At 44.7% G+C, this 27,380-nt stretch overlaps 2 protein-coding genes across 3 annotated transcripts in view; one reads left to right on the top strand and one right to left on the bottom strand.

The window, feature by feature from the left end:
- Positions 1-7,613, bottom strand: part of LOC147125182 (non-POU domain-containing octamer-binding protein-like) — a 91,901-nt gene extending 84,288 nt beyond the window's left edge. Inside the window, exons 1-2 of one of the 2 annotated variants that reach the window (XM_085998767.1) lie at positions 7,477-7,613; positions 7,151-7,337 (exon numbers count right to left, since the gene is read on the bottom strand). The gene's annotated coding sequence lies outside the window, so the exon portion shown is untranslated. Of the gene's footprint in view, positions 1-7,150 lie in introns of both variants that reach the window. The other variant, XM_085998774.1, reaches the window with a different exon arrangement.
- Positions 7,614-7,710: 97 nt separating this feature from the next.
- Positions 7,711-14,443, top strand: c1galt1c1 (C1GALT1-specific chaperone 1). The gene has a single exon (XM_085998810.1). It carries the CDS (start codon positions 8,075-8,077, stop codon positions 9,029-9,031), a length of 957 nt encoding a protein of 318 aa, XP_085854936.1. The 5' UTR covers positions 7,711-8,074; the 3' UTR covers positions 9,032-14,443.
- The last annotated feature ends 12,937 nt before the right edge of the window (positions 14,444-27,380 follow it).

Here is a 27,380-nt window from a genome sequence, read left to right as displayed (position 1 = left end):
GCTTCTCTTCCCGCTCCCGCATCGTTACCTCTGGTGTCCCCCAAGGATCTATCCTTGGCCTCCTCCTATTTCTCATCTACATTCTGCCACTTGGCAACATCAACCAAAAACACAGCATCAGTTTCCACATGTACCCTGACGACACCCAGCTCTACCTCACCACCACTTCTCTCAACCCCTCCATGGCCTCTAACTTGTCAGACTGCTTGTCCGACATCCAGTTCTGGATGAGCAGAAATTTTCTCCAATGAAATATTGGGAAGACTGAGGCCATTGTTTTCGGTCCCCGCCACAAACTCTGTTCTCTAGCCACTGACTCCATCCCTCTCCCTAACATCTGTCTGAGGCTGAACCACACTGTTCGCAACCTTGGTGTCATAATTGACCCTCAAATTAGCTTCCGACCACATATCCACAGCATAACTAAGACCGCCTATTTCTACTTCCGTAACATCGCCCGTCTCCACCCTTGCATCAGCTCATCCGCTGCCGAAACCCTCATGCATGCCTTTGTTACCTCTAGACTTGATTATTCCAACGCATTCCTGGCTGGCCTCCCACATTCTACCCTACGTAAACTTGAGGTCATCCAAACCTCGGCTGCCCGTGTCCTAACTCACACCAAGTCCTGTTCACCCATCATCCCTGTGCTCGCTGACCTGCATTGGCTCCCGGTTAAACAACACCTTGATTTCAAAATGATCATCTTTGTTTTCAAATCCCTCCATGGCCTCGCCCCTCCCTATCTCTGTAATCTCCTCCAGCCCCACAACCCCACGAGATATCTGCATTCCTCTAATTCTGCCCTCTTGAGCATCCCTGATTATAATCACTCAACCATTGGTGGCCGTGCCTTCTGTTGTCTAGGCCCTAAGCTCTGGAATTCCCTCCCTAAACCGCTCTGTTGCACTTTCTCCTTTAAGGTGCTCCTTAAAACCTATCTTTTTGACCAAGCTATTGGTCATCTGCCCTAATATCTCATGTGGCTGGGCGACAACATTTTTGCGAATTTTATAATAATCCTGTAAAGTGCCTTGGGACGTTTTACAACGTTAAAGGCGCTATATAAATACAAGTTGTTGTTGAGATTTCCAGAGCACCACCTCACTCCTGCACTCTGTCCTCGCGCAGCACCGCAGGAGTGCTGAGGTGCAGTCCCAGGAGAATGGCCGTGGCTTCTGGAATGCAAAGAGATAATGGAGCTTGGTAAGGATGGAGGGTAATGAACAGCAATGTGCAGAAGGGGGCATGGCCCGCAGAATACTGGAATAGCTGAGTGCAATCAGGAAGCCTGCAATGAAAGCAGTGTAAAAAAAAGCAAGGCAAGGTAATGAAGATAGCAGTTATGGTTTCAGCAGTGAAGGAGGACAGGTACAGATGTAAATAGGCAATATTTTGAAGGTGGAAGAATGCAGTGTAGGTAAAAGACTGTGACCCTGAAAGTCCTTGACAGTTGCCTTCTGGTGTAAGTGCTGTGAACCTGACACAGGTTGTGCACCTCTGGATTTGCCTTGTAGCTTTTCCTCAGTCAGTGTAATGACCTATACATGTAGAATTCAGTCAGTTTAGATGGGAGAATTCTCTTGGCATGATTGCATGCAAGCATTTAAGTGAAGGAGCTTGCAGAAGAAGGTGGGGTGCAAAGATATGAAAGCACTTTAAGACAGTGTGAGGGGGAGATAATTGTAAGCAGCATATATGCTTAGTACACTGCATTAATGGAAGGTACAAATGACATCCTATGTGACTGTGGTAAACTATCCCTCCGCATCCTTCTCGACCTGTCTGCAGCATTTGACATGATTGACCAGCTGGGTGGGACTGCCCTCGTCTGGTTCCATTCTTATCTGTCTTCTTTTCCTGCTCCCGTTACCTCTGGCGTCCTGTCAAGGATCTATCCTTAAGCCCCCTCCTATCTCTCATCTACATGCTGCACCACGGAGACATCATCCGTTAAAACGTCAGGTTCCACATGTACGCTGATACCACTGTCTCTGATTTGTCACACTGTTTGTCTAATATTGAGTACTGGATGAGCAGAAATTTCCTCCAACTAAATATTGGGAAGACCGAAGCCATTGACTTCAGTTCCCGCCACAAACTCCGTTCCCTCGCCACCAACTCCATCATGGCCACTATCTGAGGCTGAACCAGACCGTTCACAACCTTGGCATTCTATTTGACCGTAATAAGCTTCTGATCACATATTCTCTCCATCACCAAAACTGCCGAATTCCACCTCCATAACATCGCCCATCTCTGCCCCTGCCTCAGGTCATCTGTTGCTGAAACCCTTATCCATACCTTTGTTAACTCTAGACTTGACTATTTCAATTCTCTCCTGGCCAGCCTCTCATTGTCCACCCACCATAAATTTGAGCTCCTCCACAACTCTGCTGCCGATATCCTAACTCGCACTAAGTCCCATTCACCCATCACCCCTGTGCTTCACTGACCTATAATGCCTCGATTTTAAAATCCTCATCCTCATTTACAAATCCTTCCATGGCCTCGCTCCCTCCCTATCTGTAACCCCCTCCAGACCTACAACCCTCCGAGATCTCTGCGTTTCTCCAATTCTGGCCTCTTGCGCATCCCCGATTTTAATCACACCACCATTGGTGGCTATGCTTTCAGCTGCCTCGGCCCTAAGCTCTGGAATTCCCTCCCTAAGCCTTTCCGCTTCTCTAGCTCTCTCTCTCTCCTCAAGATGTTCCTTACAACCTACCTCTCACCTGTCCTAATATCTTTTTTTGTGGCTCAATGTCAAATTTTGATAACGCTCCTGTGAAGCCCCTTGGAACGTTTTACTACGTTAAAGGTGGTATATAAATGAAAGTTTTTGTTGTGGTAATGGTGTCTTCTCCAATTCTGCCTGACTGGGAAAGGTCATTAAACATATTGGGGTATAATTTCTGCTAACTTTCTCAATCTCCCGCTGTAACTTTGGTGGAAGGTCAGCGAAACTCAATTATTTTCTTAAAATTCTACTAAACTGTTTATTTACCTTTCAGTTTTCCAGTTGCGAATCAGGGATCTGTCCAAAATGTTAGCTAGTCTCTTCTCTCTAAAGATGCTGGGACTACTTGCTGTGTGTTTCTATTTTTGCTACTGATTTTTTGAACAAGCTGTGTTCCAAATTGGTCAAACTACAGGAAACTTTTTTTTATCCGGCACGGACGGGACCGACGTGGTGCCGGTTCATCAACAATTCCGGATAACCGAAAGCTATAGTAAAAGATACGGAGCTGAGAGCTCCGTATAAAGCAACAAACCCTGTTGCTTAGCAACAGGTTCAGAACAATGGCCACAAGTTGCAAGCGTCTCTGTAGCTTAGCAACAGCTGCAGCCACACCCTTGCACAGCAACAGATGGAGGAAGGCAAGTAATAAAAGTTACTTGAACCTACTCCTGAATTTTGCCGGTTAACCGAGATTTCCGGTTATTTAGGTGCTGGTAAATTGAAAGTTTCCTGTAGGAATGCCTGCCCCCTTAAATCTGCAGTAATATGCGATTTCCCACCCACCAGTGAGCAAGCTCCCAATGACAGGTTTTTTTTAATGCCTGGAGCTCACTCCGGGTTGGGCAGCTGTTTTTCTGGCAACATACGGACTTGCAATTGAACATATGGCAAATGAAGGCTATTATATGTAATGAATGCTATAGTATAAGCATTTATAGACGAACCTTCACTTTGGTAAGTATACTATTCTGTATATAGTAACTTGATGGGATTGAACAAAGCCCAATGTCACCACAAACAGGCAATGTTTCATATCAGTTTGCATATGAAAGTTAGAGATATTTCCTTGGCACTCAATTTCTGACAATGTATCAATTATATAACCAGACTGTGGGCGCATGCTCCCGCCAGAGACCGGTGACAGAGTTCTGTTAGTAGAGGCTGAACTACACCTGTAAATAAAGCTGCCTTCAATAGTGCTAGGCCCAGCTGCTACAGGCTTTCCAATATGATGAAAATATCATGAGGGTGAAAAAACTCAGCCAAGTGCCAAGGGCAAAAGGTAAAACCGAATTTCTGAAAATTCAGGAGCTACTTTAGACTTTGACCTTAACAAGACTCCTATTTACTCTTTTTGATATGTCTTATTACTGAAATGAGTTTATTGGTGCAAGTGTACATAAACTAAAAAATGTAAGCGATTGTTAAAAATGAGGGCCTCTTCCTCAGAATGATATCTGCTACAAGTAGTAATTTGTCCTCAAATAATAAAAACAGGAATTGCTGGAAATACTCAGCAGGTCAGGAGGCATCTGTGGAGAGAGAAACAGAGTTTTTCAGGTCGTTGACCTTTCATCAGAACTGGGAATGGTTAGATATGTAGCAGCTTTTAAGCAAGTGCAGAGAGGCAGGGAAAGGTTGGAGGGGATAGCGTTGTCGAACTCGATGTTGAGTTCAGAAGGCTATAAAGTGCCTAAACGAAAGATGAGGTGCCCGTCCTCGAGCTTCATTGGAACAGTGTATGAGGTCGATGACAGAGGTCGGAATGGGAGTGGGAGTGCGATGAATAATTAAAATGAAAAGTGACCAGAAGTCCAGGGCCATGCTTGCAGACTGAACAGAGGTGTTCAGCAAAGCGATCATCCAATACGCATTTAGTCTCCCCAATGTAGAGGAGACCGCATCGTGAGCAGTGAATACAGTATTGGAAGAAGTACAAGTAAAATCGCTGTTTGACCTGAAAGGAGGATTTCCCTCCACTGTGGTCAACAGGCTCCTCTGTCCCATTTCCCGCACTTCTGCTCTCACCAATTCCCCTCCCTCCCAGAACCACAATAAGGTTCCCCTTGTCCTCATCCACCCCACCAGCCTCCAGATTCAACGGGTCATCCTACGCCATTTCCACCGCGATGTTACCACCAAGCACATCTTCCCCTACCCTTTCAGCATTCCGAAGGGGCCGTTCCCTGCCTGTAACCCTAGTCCACTCTATAAATCACCCCCCAACACCTCCTCCCCTTCCCACAGCACCTTCCTGTGCAAAAGCAGTGGATGCACCACCTGCCCTTTTATCTCCTCCCTTCTAGCCTTCCACGCCCTCAAACACTCCTTCCAGGTGAAACAGTAATTTACTTATACTTCTGTCAATTTAGTATACTGTATTCGCTGCTCACGATGCTGTCTCCTCTACATTGGGGAGACCAAACGGAGATTGGGTGAAAGCTTTGCTGAACACCTCCGTTCAGTCCGTAAGCGTGACCCTGAAGGAACGGTCGCTTGTCATTTTAATTCTCCGCCCCACTCCCACTCTGACCTCTCTGTCCTTGGCCTCCTACAGTGTTCTAATGAACCTCAACGGAAGCTCGATGAACAGTATCTCATCTTTCAATTAAGCACTTTACAGCCTTAACATCGAGTTCAACAATTTCAGATCATAACCACAGCTCCCAATTTTTCGGACAGCAGGTGCTGGTAATGATTATACTGTTGCCAATTACTCCTCCTCTAGACCCATCTTTTGTTTCTTTCCTTGTCCCATTACCACCCGTTTTTACTTTGCACGATCATCCCTTTTGTCTCTTAATCTCTCCTGCCTTCCACCCTATCACAGACCTTCCCTTTTGTTCTTTCCTCCTCTCCCCCCTTTCCCTGCCTCTGTACTTGCTCAAAACCTGTTACATCTCTAACTTTTTCCAGTTCTGATGAAAGGTCATTGAGCTGAAACATTAACTCTGTTTCTCTCGCCACAGATGCTGCCTGACCTGCTGAGTATTTCCAGCATTTTCTGGTTTTATTTCAGATTTCCAGCATCCGCAGTATTTTGCTTGTGTTTTAATTTGTCCTCCAACTTGTGCTAAACCAGTCTGGCAGCAAATGATGTGTGAGCACATCCGGTCAGTGACCACACTTCAGTGGATTGCAGTTACAAAACCTGTAATATATGTTTATGACATCAATTGAATTTGCATAGATTTTTGCTTTGTTTCTTGCTGTTACTAGAGTATTTCAATATATAGAGTGTCTGCTGCCAATGAACTCGAAGCTACGTAGAAGTATCCTGTGCATAAATCTCAGGTCCTAATTAAGAAAAAGTAATGTTCACCACAACAGACAGAGGACCTGATAGCGATAAACACACTCGGTGAGAGTACAATAAAACTCTCACAATCTGACAGCATCCAATATCACCTTCAAGTCACATTACAGACCTCACAATACCTGAAATTTCTAACCCCTCACCTTTCTGTCTCACCAATCTATGGGAAGTCTGGCGAGAACAACAAAAAAACCACTGGAACTGCGCATGCACAACTACTTTTTGTTGGCAGCAGTTGCGTCCTTCAATATATTGTTTCTCTTATGTTTTCATTCATGGGATGTGGGCATCGCTGCATTTATTGCCCATCCCAAATTGATCTTGAGAAGGTGGTGGTGACCACTGCAGTCTGTGTGGTGAAGGTACTCCCACAATGCTGTTCCAGGATTTTGACTCGGTGATGATGAACAGTGATATATTTCCAATTCAGGATGGTGTGTAACTTGGAAATGAGTCTGCTGTCCTTGTCCTTCTAGGTGGTAGAGGTCGTGGGTTTGGGAGGTGCCATCTAAGAAGCCTTAGTGAGTTGTTGCAGTGCCTCTTGTAGATGGTACACACTGCAGCCCCTCTTGTAGATGGTACACACTGCAGCCATGTTGTGCCGGCGGTGGAGGGAGTGAATGTTTAAGGTGGTGGATGGGGTGCCGATTAAGCGGACTGCTTTGTCCTGAACAGTGTCTAGCTTTTTGAGTGTTGTTAGAGCTGCACTCATCCAAGCAAGTGGACAGTATTCCATCACACTCCTGATTTGTGCCTTGTAGGTGGTGAAAAAGCTTAGAGGAGTTGTGCTGATGGAACTGACTGCTCAATCCATGTTGGAAAGAATGGTTTTTATGCTAAACATACGAACAATGACAAACAGGTAAAAAGACCCACTGGTCCATCCAGCCTGTCCCACGCATTTGCGATACCTTCTGAATCACAATAAATACACTCCACCCCACCCGAAACCATGTGATCTCCTGGGAGAGGTGATAAAAAATCCAGGCCAATTTGGGTGGGTGGGGGAGGGAAATCTAGGAAATTCCTCTCTGACCCATCTATGCAATCAAAATTAGTCCAGGATATCACACTGACCCTGAAGTACCTACCTTCTGTAAAAGGTGATTTCCGTCGCAGCCAGAAACAGGTCCAACTCTCACTTGAAGGAATTGAGTGAATCACATCCACCGCACGAGACGACAGCCTGTTCCTGAGGTCCACTATTCTCTGGGAAAGGAACCACCTCCTGACATCTAACCTAGATCTGGCCTTATACAACTCAAATTTGTAAAATGACTAAAAGACAAAATGAAAGATGGAAAGGCAGAAAGAATTAGAGCGGGAGAGAGAAATTACAGCAAAATATATATATATATATTTAAAAATTGTCAGCGAGGAGCGCCACAGGACTAATTTATCTACAAAAAATAAATACCACAAAGAAAAATGGCACTTCTGCCTGAGGTGTGTCTGCTGTCTGCCACTCCCAAGCTCTCTCCAGCATTCTTTCTGCCTCCCACACAGTTGGTTTCTGCCACTATAAAAGATGGCCGACCGAGCCTTTGCTGTCGGCCATGTTTTCTGTTGGCTGAAGCGAAGATCCTGGTTGGCCCGGAAGTAGATGTGTGAACTGGACAGCTGGTGTGTATGCGAGGTGGTGAGTGGGCGGGCTGCGGTGGGGATGTGTTGTCAGCGGGCGTCAGTAGCAGGCGCGGCGCGAGTGAAGCGAAGCGAAGTGGTGGCTGGGCTCTCGGGGCGAGATTGTTGCCCTGGTGACGGAGCCAGCGCTGCTTGAGGCGGCCAGCCGAGACACTTTCTCCGGGGCTGGCAGCTCTGGTCGCGCCCTGTGTAGGCGGTGGTTGGCCGGCAGATACTTCACCCACCCCAGGGGGCTCAACTCCCGCCTCTTAAACCAGCTGCAAGTCAGATAGTTGCGCTGCTGTACAACTTTATTTTGTCATTTTTAAAACCAGAGGTGCTGCTGAGAAACGTTCCGTGACTTTATTCTTTCGCCTTCACCGTCAGAGGCAACGATGATGATAGAAGGCAATTCCTTCGTGAAGGGTGTGATGTTTGGTGGAGTGTTTTGTTTGGTCTTCACCCTTTTTGGCAGCACTAAGTTGAGCGGAGAATCGGGAATACGAAGCCACGAACACCACCATCTCAAAGCGCCCAACAAGGAAGAACTGCTGAAGCTTCCAGAGGCGAAGCGTATCGAGCTCAGCCTCAGTATCCGTGTTCTGTGTTTGATCATGGTTCAGCCAAAAGAAATTGGCTATTGGGCCTCTGTGTTGGAAACGTGGAGCAAACATTGTGACAAGGCTGTCTTTTACAGCCCGGAAACCATAAAAATCTTCGAATCCGTCAGCCTTGAAACAGAAGACAAATGGATCCAGACCAGAAAAGCCTTCAAGCATGCATATGAAAACTACAAAGATGACTATAACTGGTTCTTCTTGGTACAGTCAACTACGTTTGCAATTATTGAAAATCTTAAGTTCTTTTTGTTGAATAAAGATCCAGGACAGCCTTTCTATATTGGTCACACAGTCAAGTCTGGTGATTTGGAATACGTTGATTCTTCGTCAGGTGTGGTCCTAAGTATAGAAGCATTAGAAAGGCTCTATCGGGTTCTTGACGATCCTGTCAAATGTCCAGAAAAAGGGAGTTTACTGTGGAAGATGTCTGAAGAGCAGGAACTTGCTGTATGTATGAAGTATACAGGGGTGTTTGCTGATAATGCAGAAGATAATGAAGGAAAAGAACTGTTTAACTCAAAAAATGTAAACACCCTCGTCAGGGAGGCCATGTCTAATCATCCAAATGAAGTTGTGGAAGGATGCTGCTCTGATGTGGCCATTACTTTTCATGGAGATTCACCTAACCATATGCATATCATGATGTATGGCGTTTACAGGCTACGACCTTACGGCCATACATTTAACGATGCATTGATTTTCATGCCACCTATCGGTTCGGACAATGATTAAATGCCTCTTGCTTCTACTGTAGAGACATTCCAGGATGTGAATTATGAAAACTGTAAAAGAAAAGCTCCTGTTGCTGTTTAGTATGTTTTACTAGTTTTTTTAAATCTCCAAGAAATACTGTTTCTAACTGAAGATGTGCCTTCAATGTTAATTAGCATAAAAATGAAGTAACTAACAATTTGGCTGTAAAACATCTATGATTACTCTCAATTTAAAGTTTCCTTAAACTGTAGGGTTAACAGGAAAAGGCTTTAGTTACTGAATGGCAGAGTAGACAGTGCTGCTAGGAGTCAGTAAAATGTTTTGGTAAGTATCGGATATTTTTTTTAAATGTCCATTTGAGCTTTGAAAAAACTCAGTAGTACAATCATTTCTCCTTTCAGACTTGAGTTGAGTTTTGAACTGTATAACACAAGGGTGAAGTAATTACTGGTGGTTACAGGCCCGTCGCTGGTGGTAGATGTGATGACTTACTAGGATCAAATGTGGCTCTCCCATTGTGTTGCTTATGTTAGTTTGCATATTGTACTGTTGGGTGTTATAATGTAACAATGTTTTATTTTGTTGCTAAGGTGGATCTGGCCTGTCCCATAAAATCACAATCTACTGCTGTAAAAAAAAAGTACAATGCTGAGGACAATTTAGAGTTTAATTACTATTGTTGTGGTGTGTTTGCATATTGGTGGGTGCAATGTTGAGCGCTCAGCTGCAGATTTGCCTAATCTATCACAAACCACCTGTAATTGATCGCCACATAAAATTACTGCCATTTTTTAAAACTGTTTTACCACTCTGAATTTGATTAATGCTCAGGGCTTAGATTCTATATGCAAGTTTTGCAGCTAGTGTCATCCGGTCACACATCGGTGCCAAACCTCAGTGTCACACTTCAGCAAACACTATGGCCGGAATCTTACCTGAGGAGACGCGTTGGGAGCAGGACTGCTGGAATCGGGGTTCTAGTCCCGCCCTCAGCAACGTCTGACAGCCTGACATTATTTTCCCTTGATTGGTCTTGTTAAGCCCGCCCTGCGGGCTTGCCAGCCAAGTGCATGACGCTTCATCTGCCGGTTTTGTTAAAGTGACGGGCAGCATAATTTTGACAGATGAATTGTCAGTGTTTGACAGCTTTGAGGTGCTGTCAAACGCTGACAATCACTGTCCAAAGGTGAGCCCTTACACCCAGGCTCACCAATGACTCTCTCATTGGGAGGAAAACAGATGGCAGCTGCATGTGAAATTGCAGAAGCTATCTGTCAATTCTCCTGGTCAGGTGAGGCTTCATAGAAACATCAAGTCTTGTCACCTGCAGAAACATATAAACAGAAAATATTTCTCACTACATTCTCTCACCTGTCATACTTACCTGTGCACCATTGCACCCATCACACTACCTCTGCAGCTGTCATTTGCACACTTACACTGCAGCAGACCCACAGCTCGCTTTGCCGTCGGGAAGGCCGCATCAGCAGGCTGAAAATGGGGGGGGGGGGGGAAAGCCTTTTAACTGCCTGTAAACTACCTGTAAACAGGCAGTTAATTGGCTCTAATCCCCTCCCTGCTGCTAGGAGATGGGTCCCTGCACGAGTGGGGGACCCGCCTACCGGAAAGATGGTTTGGAGGTGGGTTGGAACCCGCTTCCCATTTTCCCAGCAGTCCCGCCTCCAAACCCACCTCCTCGGGGCTGGTAAAATCCAGCCCTATGCATCCCACTTGCATCTAATTATATAGAGTAACAAGATTATTCTGTTGATTCATTAATATATATGAAAAGAGGAAAAAAAGTAATTTTCTGCAGGTTTCTTCTGGCCTTGATAACCCAAGAGGAATAACTGGAGATTTACAAACTCCTGCCAATCTAGAACAACAACTTGCATTTATATAGCGCCTTTAAAGTAGCAAAACGTCACACGACACTTCACAGGAGTGTAATATAGAAAATTCCCGCAGCAACACCAATTTACCTCTTTGATCTCTGGGTGTGCCTATTTGGACCAATTCTCTACAGGGAGCGGCTGAGCGGAAGCCTTAAAAGGATAGGCTAAGTTAAACACTGTTCCAACTAATCAGCTAAATTACACAATCCTGTTCTAGCCCCAGACAACTCTCGAGCAACACCATGGTAGATCAGCCAGTAGTGTAGTGATACCAATATGCTACATAAACCGAGTGACTACACTAGTGGGTTAGCACAATATAATTTAATCTCTGGAACTATGGTTGAATCCACAGCAGGCTAGGCTGATGTCTCCTCAATTCAATTTTATTTGCCACATGTAACCAGTACAAGTACAATTACAATGGAATGCTTACTCCCCGTAGGGACGCGTCAGCTATTCTTACAGCGCCGCGTTCAGAAAGTCAATACAATGGCTTCCAGTGGCAGTGGGAGCACGATGTCCCTCAGCCACTCTGTCCTCCTCATCACCGCGGCCTCCTCCTCACTGTTGCCGGCTCCAAGTGGTGGCCTGCTTTCCCGCTCACGATCCGACCTCTGGCCGCCATGCCCGGCTCCCCTCCTCCCAGTCAGACTGCGAGCTTCCCGCCATGGAGCTGCTGGCCGACGTGCTGCAGCGGGACGTCGTGGCTGCTGGTGCTCGTTGCGCTGCGCTGCCGCCGCCCGACTCGCCGAACACATCGTCGGGGTGTGAATGCTCCGGTCGCCGCGGCCTCCTCCTCACCATCGCCGGCTCCACGGTCCAACGGCCCGGGGCCTGCTTCTCCCTCTCACGGTTCGGCCTCTGGCCGCCATGCTCGGCTCCCCTCCTCCCAGTCGGAATGCCTTCCCGCCGAGGAGCTGCCGGCCGACGTGCTCCAGCGGGTTGTCGTGGCTGCTGCTGCTGCTTGACGTGCTGTGCTGCCTCTGCCCGACTCGCCGAACACTTCGCTCCGGTTGCGGGAGCGAGCGGCGAGAGCTCTCTATTGTAAAGATTCTATGTGAAATGAATTTGGGCAATCTCCATCTCTTGGTCGGAGTGTGCCCACCGCGCACACTGCCTGCAGTTTGCAAATTGGTAATCTTACTGGGGTGATTAGTAATCACTTGGTGGGTGGGGGGGGGGGGATCAAATTTGCACAAAAACAGTAAGATGTTTTTCTGAGTCAGAGAATTGTTGGGCCAGAGAAGAAGGAACTTCACTGTGCATCTGTCCTGTTGTACCTGCCCTGAAATTACTGGGTATAAAAGTGGAAAATTCCCAGTTTCATTGTCCAGTTATGATATCCATTGGACACAGAAATTAAGTGAAAATAAAAGTATTACTGGCAGAGTTATGTTGATAGGAATACACCATGATATGGTTCTATAATGGCCTTATTCCACAACTTTCCGAACTAGTGCATTGTCCTTTTAATTTTCCTTTGTTTGACCTAATTGGAGCATGAATGAAGGCGAGGATCAAGTCATGTTCCTCCTACAGTGTTGGAGTGTTGGCTATTAAGATGTGCCATGCATTGTAACGAACCCTGTGTTTGTAATTACAAATGTGATTCTGTAGCTCAAGGCCTAGTTACCAGGGATGGCCAACCTTTTGGAGCTGAGGACTCGGTACACATGTCATAAGTGGGCTGCATAAGATTACATGGAAATGCAAGCTCCCATTCACATAATCACTATGCACAAAAATGTTAAAGTCCCAAATACAAACAATGCAAGACGCCACCATGCACTAAAAAAAAAGACCCAAGGCACAATCAAATACTTAAAAAAAAAAAAATTAAATTTTTTTTTTTTAAATTAAAACCTTTCCTCCTCCTATTCATCTTCCTTCTCTGCTACTGCCCTGTCGATCTCCTTTCTCTCGCTTCCCTTCCCTCATTTTATCCATCTGCACCTCTCGCTCATCCTCTATTTCCCTGCCTCTCTCCCTCTTTCCACCTCCCTCATCCCTGTCTATGTTCTTTTCTTCCCTTAAAAGCAGGGTCAGGGCATGACTGTAAGGATAGCCCATTGGTGATGGGGGTGAGTCCAAGAGGGAACTGGAAGGAGGCAAGTCGGTCTGAGTTGGAGTGCAGCACCACTGATCTTCGAGATGGTAGACCTCAATCAAAGGTAAGTATAAAGTAAATCTAGATGGATATAGTTTAGGCGATCCAGGAAAGTGTTAAAAGAATTAGGTGTGATACAGGAAGTTTGCACTTGTGCAATACTTTTAATATTAGTCGCTAGTGGGGTTAGAGGATGGGGTATATTCAATCAAGGTATGAATATGTAATTCAGTCCCTATTTTAAAGACCTACATTTTGTCCTTATTTTCATATTCTTTGATTTGATATTTATAGTCAAATAGCAAAACTGATGGCAATTTGGGAACAGAATTGATTGAATCATAGCAGTTTATCTGCATTGCAAACTGAAGAGCTAGGGACACAAAATGGAGGCACTTCAGCACCACTACTGGCAGGGAGGAGGGGGTAATTACAGCATGACCACATTTATATTGGAAACTGCAAATATAAACTGGACGTTGGACTTTATAATGGAAAAAACTTTACACAAAAGTGTGACAAAACGTGAACATGAAGTAGGGTTTTGTAAACGGGAAGTGCGTGCAAATTTTTAATATAGATAGTGATGTATTACTATAAAATGGGAAATCATGCTACCCAAGATTGTCAGCACTTTAGTACATAAATTGCTGAGATTTTTGTGAATATACCAATTTAACACCAAAGCGTCCCTGATCTACATTATTTATGGATTATTTGGGATTCACATTTAAACTCGGTAATATAATGCGATTTAGCAACTTTCTTTCTTCGTTTTGAGGAGCAGAGTTTGTCAAAAGTAGCATTTCTCAAAAGGTTCGCAGTGACATGATGGTAGTTATATCCAATCTGCATTTAAATTTGTAAAGCAATTGCTGAATGCCGTGTATGTTTGGTTGTCTTATGTTCATGAAAGTTGGACTGTGGACCACATAATTATACCAATATAAAAGATGTACATAAATAGATTTTTGTAAAATTTTCACCTCTGCATTGTGACTGATTTCAGTAAAGTATAACAAATGGGTGTATGGAATTTTCAAGCTGTGGAAATACAACCAACAGTAGTATAAAAATGTATTTGCTCGTCTGAACTTGCTTTCTATCGAGAGAGCACTGTGAGCTGTACAAGAGTGTAGTACTGTGGCTGCAGTTTTTCCACTGGTGGTGGTGGGAGTAATTTGAGGTGACTATTTGAGTATCCCGCATCATTGATATCCTGTGGTGTAAGTGAATTTTCCTGTAGATTATTGGTATCAATATGTTAAATAAGCCTTGTGGGCCTAATGGTCCTTTCTTGCCCTGATTCTTATGATGTTATGTATTTGTATTGGGAAAATTTGTTTCACATGTTTTCTATTAAATAAAATTTAATTGTAAAGATTATAAGAGTCATCCTGAGAAATAATAAATGGAATATGAGCACCTTTTTGTAGTGACCTTTTCTGGCTGAACACTAAACTGATGCACTTAATCTTCAAAATTGGATGTGCTTTTATTGCAATAATTTTCTTAAGTTTAACAAGCTATACAGTACACCACAATCCATATTAGAGTTTTTAGTATTCTCTAATGTATAGCAGTCCATGCCTGTGTGCAGTAAGACCTGGATGACATTCAGGTTTGGGCTGAAAAGGGGCAAGTAACATTTGTACTGCCCCCGTGCTAGGCAATGACATCTCCAACAAGAGAGAGTTTAATCACTGCCCCTTGACATTCAACAGCATTGCCATCGCCGAATCCCCTCACCATCAACATCCTGGGGGTCACCATTGACCAGAAACTTAACTGGAGCAGCCACATAAATACTGTGGTTGGGTATTTTGTGGTAAGTGACTCATCTCCTGACTCCCCAAAGCCTTTCCAGCATCTACGAGGCACAAGTCAGCAGTCTGTTGGAATACTCTCCTCTTGTCTAGATGAGTGCAACTCCAACAGCATTCAAGAAGCTCGACATTATCCAGGACAAAGCAATGTGCTTGATTGGCACCCCATCCACCACCTTAAATATTCACTCCTGCCATATAGACGCATTATGGCTGCAGTATGTACCAACTACAAGATGCACTGCAGCAACTCAACAGAACAAGGCTTCTTTGACATCACCTCCTAAACCTGTGCCCTTATCCACGTCGAAGGATACGGGCAGCAGGCGCATGGGAACACCATCACCTCCAAGTCACACACCATCTTGACTTGGAAATATATCACTGTTCCTTCATCATTGCTGGGTCAAAATCCTCGAACTCCCTCCCTACCAGCGCTAGGGCAGTACCTTCACCATACAGACTGCAGCAGTTCAAGAAAGAAAGAAAAACTTGCATTTATATAGCATCTTTCACGACCACCCGATGTCCCAGTGCTTTACAGCCAATTAAGTACGCTGTGAAGTGTAGGCACTGTTGTAATGCAGGAAAAGGCGACTCACCACCACCTTGTCAAGGGCAATTAGGGATGGGCAATAAATGCTGGCTCTGCCCATGTAGAAATATGAACTGGTGCCTTTAGAAAATGGTCAAGGACTGTGAAAACTGCAGCCACAGTGAGATCTCAAATAAACAAAACCTTGAAGCTGGGGGGCCGAGAGCTGCTCAAATAACATAGTTAACAGGCCTGCAAAAGATAACAAGCTTGCAGGATGATCAAGTCTACAATAATAATTAACTCAAGATAAGGGTGACAATCTAGTCTAACGGTTGAGCAGTCGCAAATCACATAATAAGGGACCTCTGGAATTTCCTAAATCACCAAGGATACTGATTGGCTAAGGATGGACACAGCTCAGACAAAATGGCTGAATCTGCACACGGCACGCCTTGACCATTCTGTTGGGATGATCACAGACGCTGTGAGCTAACTGTCGAGGTCTCATTACTGATTAGAGCAATCTTGTGCAAATGGTCTTATTGGGTGGGTGGAGGGTGCGGCACATAAGTAGTATAAAAAAAGGGAGCCAAGAGCTAGTTTAGCAGCGAGAACCTAGGAATCACACTCAAGCAGGGAGGAGCCACACGTCCAGGACTTCTTGTAGGGCACCAGCGCAAAGGCTAACCAACTGTCAACGGGTAATATTGTTTTAAGCTAGCACACAGGGAAGTGAGTCCTGTGTCATTTTTCCTTGTAAGTTATTCAAACAACTTGTTAACCAATAAAGTACTAAACGTATGCAACTTATTGAATCCGACCGACATTTGACACTCTGAACTAAGAACCATAATTGTTGAACTGTTGTTGAGCTGACTACTTATTACTAGCTCAATAGATACAGTGAATTTGGGACAACAGCCCACATCCCATGAACGAATAAAAAAAAGTTTAAAACTCTTGATGCAGATTTTTATAGGTCCTACCCCAGTATGTTCACACATTGTACAGGTTATTCTGAAATAAATTGCGGGATCGTATTGGTCCTCTTTTTATTTGAACCAAAATTTGAACCAAATCAACTGTAAATAAACAAAAGGGGATCGTATTGGTGCAGTGGAACTTTCCTGTTTCATATGTCCCAAGTCTCCTCAGAATCTGAGCTTTCTATGAGTCACCCTTGTGATTTAAAAAAATTGATCTCAGTAAATATATCGCACCCATGGGTTTGGAAAGAGGTGGCTATAGAGATAGCGGATGCTTTGGTTGTCATCTTCCAAAATTCCATAGATTCTAGAACGGTTCCCGCGGATTGGAAGGTAGCAAATGTAACCCCACTATTTTAGAAAACGGGGAACTATAGACCAGTTAGCTTGACATCAGTAGTAGGGAAAATGCTAGAATCTATTATTAAGGACGTAACAAGGTACTTAGAAAATAATAATAGGATTGGGCAGAGTCAACACGGATTTATGAAAGGGAAATCGTGTTTGATGAATCTGTTAGAGTTTTTTGAGTTTGTAACTACCAGAATAGATAAGGGGTCGTGGATGTGGTCGATTTGGATTTTCAGAAGGAATTCGATAAGGTGCCACACAAGAGGTTGTTAAACAAAATTAGGGGGCATGGGATTGGGGGTAATATACTAGCATGGGTTGAGGATTGGTTAACGGACAGAAAACAGAGAGGGTCATTTTTGGGTTGGCAGGCTGTAACTAGTGGGGTACCGCAAGGATCAGTGCTTGGGCCTCAGCTATTCACAATCTATATCAATGATTTGGATGACGGGACCAAATGTAATATATCCAAGTTTGCTGATGATACAAAGCTAGGTGGGAATGTAAGTTGTGAGGAGGCTGCAAAGAGGCTTCAAGGAAATATAAACAGGCTAAGTGAGTGGGCAAGAACATGGCAATTAGAATATAATGTGGAGAAATGTGAAGTTATCCACTTTGGTAGGAACAATAGAAAAGCAGAGTATTTTTTAAATGGTGAGAGATTGGGAAATGTTGGTGTTCAGAGGGACCTGGATGTCCTTGTACACAAATCACTGAAAGTTAACATGCAGGTACAGCAAGCAATTAGGAAAGCAAATGGTATGTTGGCCTTTATTACAAGAGGATTTGAGTATAAGAGTAAAGACGTCTTACTGCAATTATATAGGGCCCTGGTGAGACCACACCTGGAGTATTGTGTACAGTTTTGGTCTCCTTACCTAAGGAAGGATATACTTGCCATAGAGGGAGTGCAGTGAAGATTCACCAGACTGATTCCTGGGATGGGGGGGATTGTCCTATGAGGAGAGATTGAGTAGACTAAGCCTATATTCTCTAGAGTTTAGAAGAATGAGAGGTGATCTCATTGAAACATGCAAAATTCTTACAGGGCTTGACAGGGTAGATGCAGGGAGGTTGTTTCCCCTGGCTGGGGAGTCTAGAACCATGGGTCACAGTCTCAGAATAAGGAGTTGGCCATTTAGGACTGAGATGAGGAGAAATTTCTTCAATCAGAGGGTGGTGAATCTTTGGAATTCTCTCCCCCAGAGGGCTGTGGAGGCTCAGTCGTTGAGTATATTCAAACCAGATAGATTTTTGGATATTAAGGGAATTAAGGGATATGGGGATAGTGCAGGAAAGTGGAGCTGAGGTACAAGATCAACCATGATCTTATTGAATGGTGGAGCAGGCTCAATGGGCCGAATGGCCTACTCCTGCTCCGATTTCTTATGTTCTTATGTATCAATGACCCAGTGACTGAAAGTAGAAAATGTCCAATCAATCAGACGTATGCTGACATTTTTGTACAGACTTTCAAACTGCCTCCATTAGAACCCAATATTGAACCATTTCTGTAGAATTAGTGGTTCAATCGCTTTTGCTGTGGAGTGGTCCCGTATCATTTGCTGTGTAATAGCAGAATTGAAAAATTCAAATTTATGTTGACTCATTTTTATCTGATGAGAAGAGAATATTTTATTCCAAAAGCTTGTGCACTTTTAAATTTGCTGTAAGTCAGCAGTCAAATTTATGTTCCATTAAAGGACTTGCAACTGAATTTAAGTTGCAGTCTTGAAAATTGCATACCACCCAACTGCAGAGTCCAGGCTGATCAGATGTATTGTCTTTCCTCCTCTCAGGAAGGCATTTCCCCCTTGAAATTGCAATTTTTCTCACCTGGCACTGTGCTTAATTTACCAATTTTGCTATTACCATGTCTTAAAGTAGATGTGCTAGTGACTCCTGTGACCCAAGGAGTGTGTTATGCCATCAGCATTATTTCCAGTTTTTAAAATAACCCACTGTATTTCAGGCTGCACATGGTATAAAATACTGTTACACCACAGAGGGTGAGTGTACAGCTGGATGCCTTTGTTTTTTATGTGTGTATTCTCTTATTGGGGGATCCATAATGACTGCTCAGTACAGTTGACCCTTACTGTCTAGTTTATGAGGAACAAAGTTGTAAGGCAGTTATAGTTGCTTAGTTAGAAGTAAAGGGAGGTGCAGGATGTGTTTAATGAAAACAGCATTGTTCTTTATTTTTGGCTTTGATTTTAAAAACACGTAGGGTTAAAATAAAAGCTGTTCTCTTCATTGTTGAAAAATGGAATTAGCTCAATTGGCAGCATGGAAAAGCCAGCATTGATATAACACAGACTGCTAATAGAGAGGGGAAAGGAATGGTGCAAGTATAAGAAGCAGCAGCATAGGCATGAAGCTGAAGAAAAGGAGGGTCACTGTAAGCATAAGTAAAAATAGCAGTGACAGCACAGACACAAAAGGCAGAGGAAAAATAGCAATAGCACTGGTGTGCCTTCAAATTGACAGAGCAAGGCTTTAGTAATCGAGACCAGTGAATAGGGTTCAGCTAATTCACTCCTTTAACTATGAAGAAATAACTTTATTAAATCTAGCCTATTTCCAAATTTTAAGGAAGTAGTTGACATGAATGGATTTTTAATGGAATTTAATTCCTTGCTTACCATCAAAGGTAGATGAAACATATAAGACAAACAGGTTGGTATGTCTTTGAACAGTAAAGTACTTACTGCATTTTCACAAGTCAATCTGATATATAGTGTGGATTATCTAAAACTCTACTGCCCATATCCTAACTCGCACAAAGTCCTGTTCACCCATCACCCCTGTGCTTGCTGACCTACATTGGCTCCCAGTCCGGCAACGTGTCGATTTGAAAATTCTCATTCTTGCGTTCAAATCCCTCCATGGCTTTGCCCCTCCTATCTCTGTAACCTCATCCAGCCCTGTTGAGTCTCTGCTTTTAAATGTAGTTATGCTGAATAACTGGACACAGACAACAGAATACTTAAACAGGTCTTTAGGGTCAGGGCTGAACTGAAATACACTTTGCTCCACAGGGTTTTTATATACCAGTGTGGTCACCACCGGTACTACAATATACAGGAGCCATCAGAAAGTAGTCCATCACCTTAAGGTAGTCTCTTAAGGTGGTACAGGTTACATACACTACAAGCCCTGCAACCCCCGAGATCTCTGCGCTCCACCATTTGCATCCGTGCCTTCAGCTACCTAGGTCCTAAGCTCTGGAATTCCCTCCCTAAAACTCTTCATCCCTCTCTCCTCCTTTAAGTGTCAGCTGTGGCTCCAGGGACTTGAGCACATAAAGCTAGATTGACACTCCCAGTGCAGTGCTGAGGGAGTGCTGCACTGTCGGAGGTGTTGTCTTTTGGATGAGACATTAAACCAAGGCCCCGTCTGCTCTCTCAGGTGGACATAAAAGATCCCAAAGCACTATTTCGAAGAAGAGCAGGGGAGTTATTCCTGGTATCCTGGCCAATATTTATCACTCAATCCACATAACAAAAACAGATTATCTGGTCATTATCACATTGTTGTTTGTGGGAGTTTACTGCGTGACTACACTCCAAAAGTACTTAATTGACAGTAAAGCGCTTTGAGACGTCCGGTGGTCGTGAAAGGCACTATATAAATGCAAGTCTGTCTTTCTTTAAGACGCTCCTTAAAACCTATGTCTTTGACCAAGCTTTTGGTCACCTGTCCTTATATCTCCTTATGCGGCTTGGTCAAATTTTGTTTGGTAACGCTCCTGTGAAGCGCCTTGGACCATTTTACTACGTTAAAGGTGCTATTTAAATGCAAGTTGCTATTGTATAATGTTGTAAAATGAATGATTTTCATTGCTCTCAGATGGACGCAAAAGATCCCACAAAAAAATAGAAAATTCTCGAAGCACACAAATCAAATCAAAATCAAATCAAATCAACTTTTATTGTCATTGTTAGTGCACAAGTGCAGTACAACGAAATGTAGGCTTGCGGCTCCCGAGAGTGTACATTTGGATTAAGACATTTAAACATTCAACATACATTTGGCTTGTAGTATATTAACATAAATATGACCATAATAAAGTGCATTGGCAGATGTGCAGGCTTTAGAGTTTATTTATGGAGTTCAGTAGGATGACAGCCCTGGGAAAGAAGCTGTTCCTAAATCTGGTCGTACGGGTGCGAATGCATCTGTAGCGTCTCCCAGATGGTAGGAGGGCGAACAGACTGTGGCTGGGGTGGGTAGGGTCTTTGATGATGGACCGTGACTTCCGTAGACAGCGTTTCTGGTATATGTGCTCTATGGTCGGTAGCCGGGTGCCGGTAATGCGTTGGGCAGTTTTGACTACCCGCTGCAGGGCTTTCCGGTCATAGTAGCTACAGCTGCCATACCATACTGTGATACAGTTTGTCAGGATGTTCTCTATATAGTGCAGGTCAGTGGCGTGAACAGATACATTTTAAAAGAATCAGAACAAAGGTGAAAGGGAGTGGAAACAACATGGTGGAAAACAGGTGATTGCTGGAGGACTCAGATGAAGGAGCTCCAGACTCAGTATTATCAATAGCAAACTGCTTCATTGTTTGTTATTTTTTGTACCCAAGCAGGAAGTGTGAGTTAAGAGTTCAGTAAAAATAGTGAGAAATGCTGTATCATCTATTGCTACTGTCTACCTCATATTTTAATAAATCCGTTCCGTAGTCTAAACCACAATGTGATCCATGCTTATTATTCCACTTTCTAAAGTCTAGATCATCACCAGAGGGCTTGTCGTATCCAGTAGGCTTAAATATGTTAGCAAGGGTTTATTTTTCAACCCCTAGACAATGCCACATTATCAAATATCATGTGGGTAAAGTAACACACCAGTTTGTCAGGAGTGAGGTGCTTACAGTACAACGTAAGAGAAATACCCAGGTAAAGCCTAAAAACATAACAGTACTCTCCAATGGTGGAATTACAAAAGTGTGATCAAATGTGAACATAGTCAGAAATTTCAACTATGCAACCATATTTGTACAAACCCACTATACAAGCTAAAGACATCGTTAACTCTGTTTCTTTCTTCACAGATGCTGCCTGACCTGCTGAGTATCTCCAGCATTTTCTGTTTTTATTTCAGATTTCCAGCATCTGCAGTATTTCCTTTCTGTATTAGTTGCTAAAGACACCTGTATTGTGATACTATTTGATTTTGGCATGGACAAGATGGCTCTTGGGCTGGCAGCCCTTTTCTGAGCTGCTGTTCTCTTCAACTGTATTCGTGCCTTTGCCCTTTGCCCTTTCTTCCCCCAATCTCCTTTCTTCAATTGCTTAAGGTATCCTGCCTCTGATAGTGAAGGCATTTCAGCCCAAACTATGAGTTCAAACTACAAGTTTAAAGCTCCCCCTGCAGAGTCCACTGCCCATCCCCCAGCATCTTTTGTTTTCACTGAGCTCTTTCAACTGCTGGAACTCTGCTGAAACGTGACCTCTATCACGGGATTCCTCGCGGACAGGACTTCGTTGACTACACGGTTTGACTCAACGGCTGTGGCACTGCTCTGCTTTTCAGTCACTTCAAGTCTTAAGCTGCGGAATTCTTTTGTCAAATTGGTTTCCGATCTCCTGGACTTCTCTGGACATCTAGACTACGTTTCTGTTTTGAACTACACTGGATTACACTAAGATTTAACTGCTGTGTCTCTGCGGCAAAAAGATTTTTACCTTTAAATTCTGGCTGTGTCTCTGCTGAGTTGGTTCTATTGGTTTTTCAGCGCTGCTGCTTGTAGGTAGCAGCTCCACTTGCTTGTGACTCGTTCTACCGGTTTTCAGCTTTGATGGTCGCTGGTTTATGGTTTTACTTTTTCTGCACCGCTTTGATCTACGGTAACCTCCAACTTGCATCAATTTAGCCACCATCTTTCTGCATCGCTACCGACTGTCATTCCTACAGCGACAACCTCCATTCTCGAACTCCCTACCCTTCAAATAGCTTCTGGAATTCACTTGTCTGCTTTGGACAGCGGTTTGTCGATGCTCCGTACCGGCCCCATCCTGCTCACGTCGGCTTGTCCTTCCTTGGGACCTCTGACTTTGACCCTGGCCTTCCTACTTTTGTCCCCAACCTATTCCCTGCTACCAGGAAATGTGTATTCCATTAATTACTACATTTAAACAGGCCTATGTAACCTGAGCTTTTCCCGTGTCCCTTCGCATGCGCACGTTGGCTGCCACTCCGGACCCGAGCCATTCCCATTATCCTTTTCTCTCTATCCATCCCTGATCGTACTTTCCTGTCGTCATGCCTCTTTTCATCTCTCCTCTCTCAGATACGCTGCCCTCCCAAATCCCTACCCCAATCCTTCATTACTCTTCGACCTTCGTACTCTCCTGCTGCCAACCCAGGTTTGACTCCCTCTTAGATAAGCCCACGACTTCCCTCTGTGCCTCTCTTGGCATCCTACAAAGGGCCCATCGAGGCACTCATCGCTGCCTCCTTACGAGCAGCAACAACAACTGTCCCATCCTATTCTCTCGCCGACCTTCCCACCCAGCGTGCCCACTGGGGGCAAATCTTGCCAATCTCCTCCCCATCCAACTCATCCCCCCCCCCAGCGCTGACGCTGGCAGTGGGGCAGCCAACACCGACCCTCTCCGCATCTCCCTCCAAAATGTCCGTTCACTTCGAACAAGTCCCTTGCCACCCATGAACTTATTGTGGATGATTGCATTGCTATCATGGCCCTGATGGAAACTTGGTTGAGGGGTGATGACACCTTACCCTTAAATGAAGCCTCCCCACCTGGCTATACCTTCCACCACTTGCCCCACTCAGACCGGCGTGGTGGCGGTGTGGCTCTCATCAAGAAATCACAGCTTGGTCTGTCCCCCTATTCCTCCGGCAGTTTCTCCTCCTTTGAGCATTTCACCTTATTCCACCCTCTCGCCTCTCATTTAAAATTCTTCTTCTCTATCTCCCCCCCAAGTACCATAAAAATGTTATTACTGTGATATCTTCACTGTTCTCCTTCCTCAGCCTCTGCTCCGAATGACTTCTCATCCTTGGTGATTTCAACCTCCATCTCAATTCATCATGCTCTCTCTCCTCTGAGTTCACTAGCCTCCTATCTTCCCTTAATCTCTCCCTCGATGTAAACTCCCCAACCCATATTCACGGCCACCCCCTTGACCTTGCCATCTCTCGTGGCCTCGCTACTTCCATCGTGTCAATTGCAGATAAGGCCATTTCTGACCATTTCCTCGTATCGCTCTCCACCCACATCCCCCTTCCACCCCCCCCATCCCCCAACCCTACTTCCTTCTGTGTCCGCCCCTGGAAACAACTCTTTCCCAGCTCTCTTACAACTGCATGGTACATCGGCGAGACCATGCAGACACTGCGACAACGGATGAACGGACACCGCGCAACAATCACCAGGCAGGAGTGTTCCCTCCCAGTCGGGGAACACTTCAGCAGTCAAGGACATTCAGCCTCCGATCTTCGGGTAAGCATTCTCCAAGGCGGCCTTCGAGACACACGACAACGCAAAATCGTCGAGCAGAAACTGATAGCCAAGTTCCGCACCCATGAGGACGGCCTCAACCGAGATCTTGGGTTCATGTCACGCTACATGTAACCCCACCTGACGCAGGGTCATCCAGACTCGAGTCGACATTGGCTTGTTCTCTCTACACAGATGCGGCCAGACCTGCTGTGATTTCCAGCAAAAAAAGTGTTTTTTGTCTTTTTTTGTTTTTCATACAGACCCCAGCATCTGCAATATTTGACCCCTTGTGACCCCACCTCATTGTTCTTTGATGTAATGTTTTCCTGACTGACCTGTTTGGACACCATTCACACCTTTGATTGCTGTGATTATCTCTCTGCCGAGGTGTGATAAATGGCAGTTGGAAACATTACCTGTAAACATCTGACATGATTCTCTGACTACATAAGCTGTGTCTTTATGCATTTCTCCACTTCACCTGACGAAGGAGCAGCGCTCCGAAAGCTTGTGATTTCAAATAAAGCTGTTGGACTATAACCTGGTGTTGTGTGACTTCTTACAACTGCACTTATGAAATCCCAACTGTCCAGCCTCTGGCCCTCCATTCACCATGACATTTCTGCAGCTACCGATCTGCTCAACCACACCCTCACCACCACCTTTAATGCCCTAGTCCCTGCTAAAACAATTACCCTCTCTCACCCTGGCCATTCCCCCTGGTATGGCCCTCCTCTTCACTCACTTAAGTCCAAGGGACGCAGACTCGAACGGATATGGCGGACAACTGGTTTAGCCATTCTCCGCCAGATCTGGCTGGACCACATAAAGCATTATTGGGCCCTGCTCTCATCTGCCAAAATTGTTCACTATTCCAGAATCATTCTGGAATGCAAAGATAAACCCCGGCTCCTATTCTCTACTGCTAACCATCTTCTTAAAACCCTTTCCCCTGTCTCCTCCACCCTCACCTCCGACAACAAGTGTGAGGAGCTCTTTGTCTCTAAGATTGAGACCATCCGTTCAGCTGCCTCTGCCACTTCCCTTCCTTCCCCTAGCCCACTGGGCCAAACTTCCTCTAAGGTTCCCCCCTGCCCTTGCCTTGAACTCACATCTTTCTCCAGTTTCTCTCTGATCTCCTCTCATGACTTCATAATTGGCAAAGAGAGAATATGAGAGTAGAATGGAGGTTAACATAAAAGGGAACCCAAAAATCTTCTACCGGCATGTAAACAGTAAGCGGGTAGTAAGAGGTGGGGTGGGGCCTATTAGCGACAAAGAAGGTGTTATATGCTTAGAGGTGCTGGGCAAGGCTAGAATAGTCAAGGAGTACTTTGTATTGGTGTTTACTAAGGAGGTGGATGCTGACAAAATATCGGTAGCAGTGGAAAAGGTAGAAGCAATGGAAGGGGTGAAAATTGATAGACAGGATGTACTCGAAAGGCTGGGTATGCTTAGAGTGGATAAGTCGCCTGATCCAGATGGCTTGCATCCCAGATTGCTAAGGGAATTGGGGGAGGAGATAGCGAAAGGGCTTGCCATAATTTTCCAATCTTCCCTAGATGCGGGAGAGGTGCCTGAGGATTGGAAAGTGGCAAATGTGACAACATTGTTCAAGAAAAGGTGTAAGGACAATCCTGGTAACTACAGGCTGGTCAGTTTAACATCAGTGGTGGGTAAAGTTTTAGAAACAAGAATCAAGGAAAAAATTAAGGAGCACTTGGAAAGGTTTAAGCTAATTAAGGAGCGCCAACACGGATTTGTAAAAGGCAGATCATGTTTGACTAATCTAATTGAATTTTTTGATGAAGTAACAGGGAGGATCGATGAAGGGAATGCAATGGATGTTGTCTGCATGGATTTTAGGAAGGCGTTAACAAAATTGAGGCTCATGGAATAGGTGGGTCAGTGGCAGCTTGGATAAGGAATTGGCTTAAGGACAGAAAACAGCGAGTTGTGGTAAATGGCTGTTTTTCAGACTGGAGGATGGTAGATAGTGGTGTTCCCCGAGGGTCAGTGCTGGGGCCACTGCTTTTTTTGATATATATAAATGACCTGGATATTGGAATACAAAGTAGAATTTCTAAATTTGCCGATGACACAAAACTTGGGGGGTGACAAACAGTGAGGATGATACCAATCGACTGCAACAGGACATAGAAAGGCTAGCAGAATGGGCAGACAAGTGGCAGATGGAACTTAATACAGAGAAGTGTGAGGTGATGCATTTGGCAGAAGGAACAAGGAGAGGCAATATACACTTAATGGCACAGTTTTAAAGAGTGTGCAGAGACAGAGGGACCTGGAAGTTAACGTGCATAGGTCCCTTAAGGTGGCGGGACATATTGAGAGAGTGGTTAGCAAAGTATATGGGATCTTGGGCTTCATAAATAGAGGTATTGAGTACAAAAGTAGAGAAGTTATGCTGAATCTTTATAAAGCGCTGGTTAGGCCACAGCTGGAGTATTGCATCCAGTTCTGGTCACCACACTTTAGGAAGGATGTGAAGGCCCTTGAGAGGGTGCAGAGGAGATTTACCAGAATGGTTCCGGGGATGGGGGATCTTAGCTACACGGACAGGTTGTAGAAGCTGGATTTGTTTTCATTAGAGCAAAGGAGGTTGAGGGGTGATTTGATAGAGGTGTACAAGATTATGACGGGTTTGGATAGGCTAGACGGGGAAAGGCTGTTCCCACTCGTTGATGGTACAAGGACTAGGGGACACAGATTTAAGGTTTTGGGAAAGAGATACAGAGGGGATGTGAGGAAAAACTGTTTTACGCAGCGAGTGGTGATGACCTGGAACTCGCTGCCAATGGAAGTGGTGGAAGCAGAGACACTCAATGTTTTCAAGGGGAGACTGGATAGGCACTTGAGGGAAATAAACTTGCAGGGCTACGGGGATAGAGCGGGGGAATGGGACTGACTCGATTGCTCTGCTGAGAGCTGGCACAGACTCGATGGTCCGAATGGCCTCCTTCTGTGCCATTATGACTCTATGACCTCTCTGCGCTCATCTTGTCCATGAAACCCACCTCCTGCTACCTTGACCCTATTTCCACCAAACTGCTGACCACCCAACTTCCTTTTCGGGCTCCCATGTTAGCTGATATTGTTAACGGTTTTCTCTCCTCAGGTACTGTCCCCCTTTCCCTCAAATCTGCCGTCATCACCCCTCTCCTC

Source organism: Somniosus microcephalus, chromosome 1, assembly GCF_052327205.1.
Source record: "Somniosus microcephalus isolate GS21.2 chromosome 1, FLI_Smic_1.0, whole genome shotgun sequence".
Lineage (NCBI taxonomy): Eukaryota > Metazoa > Chordata > Chondrichthyes > Squaliformes > Somniosidae > Somniosus > Somniosus microcephalus.
The sequence above is the reverse complement of the archived record's forward strand: the minus strand, read 5'-3'. Positions and strand labels throughout refer to the sequence as shown.